This window comes from Phaethon lepturus, unplaced genomic scaffold (assembly GCF_000687285.1).
Source record: "Phaethon lepturus isolate BGI_N335 unplaced genomic scaffold, ASM68728v1 scaffold42026, whole genome shotgun sequence".
NCBI lineage: Eukaryota > Metazoa > Chordata > Aves > Phaethontiformes > Phaethontidae > Phaethon > Phaethon lepturus.
The window spans coordinates 13383-22727 of record NW_010546372.1 but is presented as its reverse complement, the minus strand read 5'-3'; the positions used below and the strand labels follow the sequence as shown (position 1 = coordinate 22727).

Genomic DNA, 9345 nt, shown 5'->3' with positions numbered 1-9345 from the left:
AGGTGTCGTGGAAGAGCCCCCCCGCACACCCGCCTCGGGAGCCTGCCAGCGAGCCAGATGCTCCTGCTGGAAAACTGGCCTGTGCGCCAATTGCCGAAGGCACTGCCGGGCTGTGATCTCCATCCAGGCAGAGAAGGGGGTTGGGGGCAGGAAGGACACTTTATCACTCAGCAGGCAAGGTAGATTTTTTTATTATTATTATTACTATCATTTTTTTGGTCACCAAATTCAAAACAAATGACAAAAAAGATGACGGCCCAAAAATCATCTCAAAAATAATCTAAAGAATAAGAAACTATCTCGTTCTGCGACTCAAGGTTTGGCCCCATTTCATACGTTAAAATACTTGTTTCTCCCAGTTATTTTATCACTAAAAACAGTTTTAAACCCGGAGACAAAAGTACACATGTAATCTGTTTGGGCTGTAGGAGATGAAGGGACCAGTAAGTCCAGAGCCAAACTAGTGATATTTGGGTGGGTTTCCAAAGAGAACAACTATGTCATCAAGTGCAGAAAGGCTTTCTTTTAATTTTTTTTTAGAAGGGGGGAAAAAAAAAAAGCTCACACTTAAAGAGTAGACTCGCTTTTCAAAAGCACAACAATAGAGGAGGAATGCAAAATTTTCTTTTCATTCTTAATGGACTCAGCAAATAGGCAACTGAAAGAGATGCCAGGAGCACAGAAACATTTTTGGATAAATCAGCGTTGCTCATTGGCTCTGCTACAGCAAGGGGGAGTTGCACAACTTTACAATCTGGTTGAATATGGAGCACCTGGAGATAGGCAGGTGATTGTCCATATATCTCCTGCCACCACCCCAGTCAGAAAACAACCCAGTCTACGGCTGAATAGCCCGACTCAAGTGGCACCTCACAAAATGTGAAACAGAAATTTCCTAAGCCAAATTACCGCCCGGGACTTACACTGTTATTTGTCTCAGTGATGCCCATGGTCAGCCCCAGCCATTGGCAGGGAGCTGAGATCTGACAACCAGGATTCAGGGGGACCAGCCAGCAAACCCCGGGTGCCGGGCAGTGAATGGTGAGAGCACGTACATGGGCATGTTAGAAAGGAAAATCCATCCACTCTCCTCTGTCAGAGCCTTCCTTTGCCATACAGGTTAAAGTATGTACGTGTGTCTGTAATTTTCTCATCCTGAACATTTTCTTTTAGATCTTCCAAAAAATTCCAAAAAGCACCTGTCAGGTGTATACATCCTTATTCATAGTTATAGATGTGTCTGAAATGTAAACCAATATGTCTAAATCTTGTTACACTAAAGTGATGTGGAAGTTCCATTTGCATAAGGAGAAAAGCTTGGATACATCTGACGTTGCCTGTCTTCCACTCTGCCATCCAACTGCCTTTGTAAATCTGATCCCAGCTGCCATCCAGACAATGGGGTTTTTTTTTGAAAGTTGATGAACTTAAACGCTGAGAACACTCCTAAAAATACAGTCTTTTAAATAATGCACCAAGATGCAGGTGTTTTTCCACATACCTCTATGCTGGTGGGAGACAATATTTACCAACTACTACCACATTATGGTACCCACAATGTCCCTGTTATTTATAGAAGAAATATTGTTCTATTTCAGATAACAGCATGCCGACGATTAGCTTTTTGACTGCAAGTAATAGCAACGTTGAAAGTCACACTTCCATGGATGAATTTCTATGTTTTTTCCATTATAAACATTTATGGCAAAGTGAGAAACTAACATTAAAACACCACCGCAGCCTAAAAGCATCAAGTGCAATTTACTTTTATAAACATATGTGAAACCCATCAATTTCTTCCTGTTGGACAATTGGAAAAAAAAGTATAATGTTCAAAAATATTTTTCTATTTCCCTAATTCCAGTCTTTGAAAAGAAACCCCTCAGGCTACTGGGCTTTAATATGATGTCTGGCTATTTGAGAGCAAGCATTGCGCTGATGAAGATAGTCTCATTTTGGAGACTATTTCTGCATTCTTGGCCGATTCTTTGAAATGCATTATCTGGTGCACAGGAGTCCCTGTAATATTTGACACAACGTCTTCATCTACCACCCCAAATCTTGCTCCATCTGCACGTGCCCAGCTGACACTTGTTTGTTCTCACAGACTGCTGTACTTCTCCCCACAAGACAGATTTTTTCTTCATGTTCTGCAGTGACCCTCTTAGTGCCTCATTAGAAAAAAAACCCCTACATAAATTCAGATAAAAACAAAAAATATAATGGCTACAGTCGGGTAAATAGCAAATATTCTCAACAGTGTGTGTGCCAACATAGACACTGTATTGGCCACAGAAGTATTTACAGTCCACAGCATAAATTCATGCATCCTAAATTTCTGTGCTGCACGAGTCCCTGAATATGTATTGGACAAGCTGAAGAATATGCTCTATGTGCGTCTATATGAATTTAGCCATGGTTACATGGCTATTATTCTACTCTCCTCAACGTTCAGCCCATCCAGTCCACTGTGTGTATGTAGAAATTCTTCTTAAATCTTTGGGGGATAGCTTGAAAATAAATTGGAATAAGTAATTTATGGGAATGATATCTTGGAAAAACATCTCTTTTAATGTGAATCATACGCTATTCCTCAATCTGCTAATAAAAATACCCAATATAGACACTGAGTACATCGTAAACTATCTAATTAACTGGTAAAACGTCACATTGAGAAATTTCCCTCTTTTTTTTTTTTTTTTTTTCATGTGAAAGAACTTTGTGCCTTTGAAAGAGTGGAATTATTTGGACATCTCAGGAGCATAATAAAGCCTCTGTACTGGGAGAACTGGCAGGACTGGCACATACCTAAACCCAAGGTGGAGGAAATGCTTGCTGCCCAGTTTGGTCATTGCTTTCCTGGCAGAGTCGTCCAAGTTTCTAGATCCTTCATCGTTCACTGCAACCGACAGGATCATGCCATTCGCAACTCTGCCCAAATACTGGGACAGACGTATGCTTTCCTCTTTTGCTCTGTAGGTATCAAATCTAAAGTGATAAAAACACCCGAAAACATTTACTTCAGTGAGCATCGCAGCTTTATGTATTGAAAAACAAGTGCTATAAAGAAATAACTCTTATGTATTGTTTACAGTAATGATGTTATCCTGTTGCAAAAGCACTTGCCTAACAGGGTATATTAGGGGTTTCTGTTAAACCGAATTGATTAAACTCTAGTTGACAGAATGGCAAGGGAGTAACACTACTCACTCTCTTTGGTTTTGGAGATTACTGATCTAGAAAGAATTGTATATACATGCAATAACACCCATTTGAACAAGATACTAAAATGCATGTTTCTGAGCTTGCTGTCCCCAGCCTGACCCCAAAGATCCTCACATCTAAACAGCTGAAAAGTCACTCACCGATCTGAATGGACAACTGCCCCCGTCTTTGGGTCAATAACATGGACAATGACACCCCGATGGCCCCAGCTCCTTTCAAAGTAATATCCACCTTCTTCCATGCCACCAGGATGAAGAGTTTTGTTTAAGAAAGTCCAGGACAGCTTTTTCTTTCCGTGGATCTCAAGAGTGCCACCCTTACTTACTCCAAGATACTTCTGCCCAAAGTAGGGATTTGGTTGGCTGCCGTCACCCGCTCTGCAGCAGGAAGGGAGGAAAGGAACCAGTTTTGGGGTTGTATCTGACAGTCAACGAGCCTCTCCCCTTGTTTTGTTATGGCCCAAGCAGAAAAGTGTCATGATTTGCAATGTATTTATTTCAACTACTCTAAGAATGAACAACTGCTGATGTTGTATAAAAAACAGATTATTTTAAATAATACTAGCAACTACTGAAGACCAGCAGCAATCTGGAACTCTGATTATATAAGTTGTATTCATTATATCCAGGCCAGAGGAGGTCTGAAGCCCAGACACATTTGTGGTTTTGAATTCTGGAGGAAGTTAGGACCATAACCAGGAGCTAGGAGGTCTAGTAGTTATTAAATAGAAGTTGGGCATCCTTAAAAATCTAAGAGATCCTGTAGCAATCTACAAGACATAAGTGTATTATCCTTTAGCTCACGACATTCATGCAGAAAGAAAGGATGTTTAGGGAGGAGAATTTTCAGAATAAAATAACTATTTGGACTTCAAGCCTATTCTAGAAAATCAGCTTGAGTAGTGGCAAGGTGCATGCTGATTTTCTGGCATGCCCAAATACCCCGATGCTCATCTCCCAATAGTATTTGAAACCAGAACCAAAACTGCATCAATTTTTTACAGGGCAATTAAATTGTTTAACTTTCCACAGAGCACTCATGATAAGTATATCTGAGAAAATGTAATTTTAAGGAACATTTTTGTTCCCTCTTGTAGAAGAGAGATCCGAGAAAGTTGCAGCGCAATATTTTATCGTGCATACGTACCGCCCATATAAGATGATAAACACATTGCTTTGGTAAGGGCACATCTCACTGCCGATGTGTAACTCTCCATCATTTTCAATGAGTATATGTCTAGTACGCAAAATGATAGGCTGCACATCATCTTTAATGACCAGTTTTCCTAAGTAGAAAAGGTTATGACATTTGCTTTAACACACAGCAGCTCACCAGAGGTTGTGATACCATTGTGCTAAACCCAGTGCTGGGCTCTCATCTCAATTTTTGAAAAATTCTGCCCATCCTCCCCAAAACAGCTTTAAATACAAATCCTAAAGACATTATGTGGTTTTTATTCAATCCAATTCTTGAAGAATGCAATTTAGTTTTGCATGGAAGAGGACTCATTCAAAACTGAGACAGAAATTGAGACTTAAGATGAATAAAAGCTATTCATGCTAGCAGCCACCAGCAACACTATGGCTGTCTTAGTGAGACAGAGAGGCACATATGTATCTGCCCTGTCCTGAGACCTTGAGAACACAACTATTGCAGTATGATGTTATCAGGACAATGATTTAGTAAAAAAAAGTTTTTGAAGCAAATCCCAGAAGTATGAGTATACAGAGGTACTTTATAAATTCTCCAGAAAGGACAGCAAATATGTTGATTATAATGGCTAAAGAACCGATAGCATCTCAGCTACCACCCACCCTTGCACCAAATTAAAGCTGTGTTTGTCCAGCAGCCATCCAGTTCTCAGCAAGAAGCACGAAGCTCTCCCAGCGTGAGACAGAGTGATTTAAATAGCCACAGTGGAAAGCACGCTTCACCCAGCCTTGCCACCAGCACGTTTTACCTCCGTCAGTGATGTGGATGGAGTGGACAGTGGCAGAAGAAGAGAGGAGGAGCTTCCTGCCATTACGGATTTCAATGCGGTTTTCTTCGTTGTGACCTGGGTTCCAGTTTTCTAACTCAGGATCCTTATCAGGACATGCGAGAGCTGCTTCTGCTGGGTAGAGACGGAGAGTGGAGACAATTACTGTTTGTTCGGTGCAAGACAGAAAGCTCCATATCTGGGCATCTTTACAGCATCATCCGCGGTACCCCCCTTGCTGTCTCCTTGGAACACAGCAATATCTCAGTGCAGCAGAGTACATGTGGGTCACGACCAAAAGAAAACAAACAACAGCTTAAGCTGTATGGTTTTCTGTTTTCTGGAAGCATGGAAAAACCCACTACCCGATACAAAGGAGCCTTGCGAGGGACGCAATTTCCAGAAAACTGCCGAGAAGAGGCTGTAACTGAGCCCTTCCTGCAGTGACATTCAGCTCTGGTCATACCATCCAGACACAAAACCTTTCCCAAGCCCAGGGAAGATGTTCATGAAAGGATAAAACAACTACTGCCTTTAAGAATGCCCCCAAAATACCTGTGAGATTTGAAAAGTTTCTTTAAGGTAAAGATCTTAAAATACGTTTGCATACTGCATTTTCTCTGGAGTTGAAAAGTAAAAGTGCTCAAACTAACATGAAAACACCAAGCATGAAGGAATTACCAGTCCACCCAGAAACAGAGAGCAACAGGAGTCTCACGAGAGAGACTCTGGGTTTGTGAGCTTTTCTAGGCAGAAGCAATAAGGATTCATTCACTCTGGGTTCGCACATCACCAGTCTCCACACACAAATTTGATTACAGACTGCCATGACGTGTTAGTCTAAACGGCTCTCATACCAAATCCAAGAGTCTCATGTTTTAAGTATTTACTTAAGATAAAATACTTCCCTGATATAATCTCACTTGATATTTGAGCCTTACATCTTACTCTAATCAACAAAACGGCGAGTGCGAGAGTCCCATGTGTGATGCATATTTTCTGAGGGTAGAAAATTTTCTAATCCTAGGATTAGAGGTTAGTGGAAGTTTGAACAATGAGCCCTTTGCCATCAGAAAGGGTTGGGAGTTCTCACCAGCTCTCCAATTTTTATCCTTTAAAGCAAAAACACCATAGGAAAACTACAGGATCCACAAAACAATAATAATAGACATGGGAAAGACACCTTCACTTCAGCAGGGTTATGTCTCTGGCACTTAGTATAGTAAAGTTGGGCAGTTTTTGCCCCACAGATACTAATGCGTTCAGTTAATGGAAAGGACGATGATGTGAATCCATGCAAGGAAGCGTGTCCCGGTGCTGGTCAGAGAGTTGTGTGCTGCCACTGTGAAACTTGAGGGACATCTGTAATTCCACAGCAAACAGAAGCAAAACCTGGCCATCTGCATCCAGGTTCCTCTCAGATTGCTCCACCGGTTTCATGTCTTAAGAAAACAATAGAATTGGACCAGCTACCGCCTTATTGTCTCCAGAGACCCATTAAATACCGGCTATTCAAGGTAAGCAAGGGACATTTCATGTGGGCAACATATGCCTTGGCTCTCTGCAAACTTTTTTCCATGTACATGAAGTGATCAAATCAGAGAGGGCTAATAATCTACCAGGTAGAAAGGCAAATACTGATAAATGTCCAGGACCTGATTTTGATACCACCTGTGCCAGCTGGAAGCTGGAAGTGTATCGGTAATGTCAGAGGCACTTTTTCCAATTCACAGTAATTGAGGAAAATAAGGAGCAGTTTCTGAGTTCCCACCAGAAGACACACAGAATTAATGAGTTGGAAAAGATAAATATTTCAGGGAGGAAATGAGACTTGCATTGTAAATAGATGTTCAAATATAACTGTAATACACACTGACAGCAAATTCAAAAAAATGAGCTGTTATTCCCATAGGAATAAGGATAATAATAAAATTTGCTCATGATGAGAAGCTAAATAAAACCAAAAGAATCAATTCAAAAGTAGATATATAATTTATCAACTAGGTTAAGTGGACAGAATAAAAGCTTCTTCATTTTTCCCTTTACTTGGCTATGCTAGCATCCAAAAGAGCTTCCTGCAGTCTCAAAAGATGGCTTGTGCCCCCAAAATTCATTATTTAGAAACAGAGAGGTAGACAGTGAAGCCTAAGGGGAAATCAAGAGGAATTTACGGTGATGTTTGGGATGACATTCAGCAAGAGCCAACACAATCCAGAACAAAGGACCCAAATTCCCAATTTCATTTACCCAATTCACACCAGAGAGCAGAAGCCGTGCACACCACCGGCGTGCACTGCACCAAGGACACCGGAGGGCTGAGCACCTTCTCCCAGCTGGTGCAGGTACCTTGCCAGCTTAGATTATTACTCTCATTGTCTTTTTTTAAATAAGAGCGCAACTTCTACTCCGCAGAAGGAATTAACTGAATGTTTTGCTTCTTGACCAAAAGGGCCTGAGCACAGCAGTGAGAGGTTGCCTCATGCAGCTGCAGCGTTTGGGGCAAGACATATGGTCTCTTTGTTTTAAACAAATACAACCCCCAAATTAGCTGTATTTAGAATATGTATATCCAGCTTCCCTTTTCCCCTTTCCCTCACTGCTTAGGAAAAGGGCTACTCGGAAGAGACAAAACCCAGGGGACAGGGACATCCCACCCCAGAGCTTTTTGTTCTCCACATCTGGGCTTGGGCAACGAAGCAAAATGCTCGACTTCACCTCCCACGGCAAGGGAGGACCTGTTAGGACCTGAGGTTTCTTTCGTTATTTCTTTGTGGCAGTTTGTTGGATTTGGGTTTGTTTTCAGAACGCGTGGCAGAGTCTGAGGGATTCCTGAGGGTACTTTCACCTGCTCAGAAATTTCAGCCTTTGCCACTCCAGCTGCCCTCGATCGGGAGTATCGGCACATCAGAAAACTGCTTTTCTCCTGAGTTTTCTGACTCTGTCCTTGACTCTTCTTATATGAAGAGTGAAAAGCTGCTCAATCTAAACCAACAATGTCTTTATTTAAAAACTGTTACAAACTTTCCCAAAGGCAGAAAAACTTACCTGTGCTTACAGAAGAGATTACAAACAGAAGAAAAATGATGTTTTTGGCCAGGTACTTGGAGGTAGGTAGAGCCATTCTTCAGGATTTTTAATTCTCTGGATGGATACCTGTGAAGAAAGAATATCAAGCAAATGTTACTCCTTTTTCCCCAGCTCATGCAAAAACCATTCACTGCACAAAAAAGGTTATATCCAGCTTTATGCCAGCCCACTTCCACTCCCATTCAGCTCTATGGCTGAGAACACCTTCACGCTGCTTCGGGACCAGCCTGAACAGAGCTAGAAACCAGGGGCAGCTCCTCACCCTTTGTTTGGTTTAGGATAAACCCACTTGGGAATCTAAATAGACACTCGGAAAGCAACCACCAGATGTAACCAAAAACACCTTAGGAATGCAGTACAAACACATCCAGTGTCAAGACTCTCCAGGGCTGAATATTCACATGTGCAAAAAAGTAATGAAACACAACAGAGAAGGCGTTTGCAGAGTGACAAATTTTCATGAAGTAACCTTTCAACGGCACCTCTCTCCCCCCGTACTACCCGCACATTTTTAGCAAAATGGTGTTTTGTGCACCCCCAAGATAAACTGTACTCACACTTCCAGTCTGAAGCATACAGCTTCTTAGATTTCAGATCCAAGAAAACATTATATATTTAATGTGCCAGAATACTCTTGCAAGACCAAAAGCTGCTTTTGAAAGCCGTCTATCTAATGTTGTTTTCATTTCTTCAGTAGCCAACCCCCAGCAAAAACAAACAAGGAGTGTCATGAAAGTCAAAGTTAGAATTAATGTGATTCTCTCCCATGATGGATTCGGCAGCCCTGCCCCGTGCTCATGACAATTTATTGACGCGCATGTTCACACCAAGGCAAGGACACCCACTTCTGTGTCAGTGCTCTGTGTTCCTAAGGCACAGTTTAAAATTCACATGTAGTCCTTGGAGCCATTAGGTTTTATCATGTAAGCCAGTATCTGAGGAATATCGAAGACATTTATTTGTAGCTGTCATGACATCACAATGATGAAATAGGATAAACGTATGCATCACACAGCTTGCTTAGACGCAAAAAAAAGGAATTGAAAAAAACTCCA

At 41.5% G+C, this 9345-nt stretch overlaps 1 protein-coding gene across 2 annotated transcripts in view; it reads right to left on the bottom strand.

Moving 5' to 3' along the window:
• CEMIP (cell migration inducing protein, hyaluronan binding) overlaps positions 1-8324 on the bottom strand; it is a 52514-nt gene extending 44190 nt beyond the window's left edge. The window contains exons 1-5 of one of the 2 annotated variants that reach the window (XM_010289268.1): positions 8249-8324; positions 5186-5338; positions 4372-4510; positions 3366-3602; positions 2809-2988 (exon numbers count right to left, since the gene is read on the bottom strand). In XM_010289268.1, coding sequence (XP_010287570.1) covers positions 2809-2988; positions 3366-3602; positions 4372-4510; positions 5186-5338; positions 8249-8324 — 785 coding nt within the window. The remainder of the gene's footprint in view (positions 1-2808; positions 2989-3365; positions 3603-4371; positions 4511-5185; positions 5339-8248) is intronic. The other variant, XM_010289269.1, reaches the window with a different exon arrangement.
• Positions 8325-9345: the final 1021 nt, after the last annotated feature.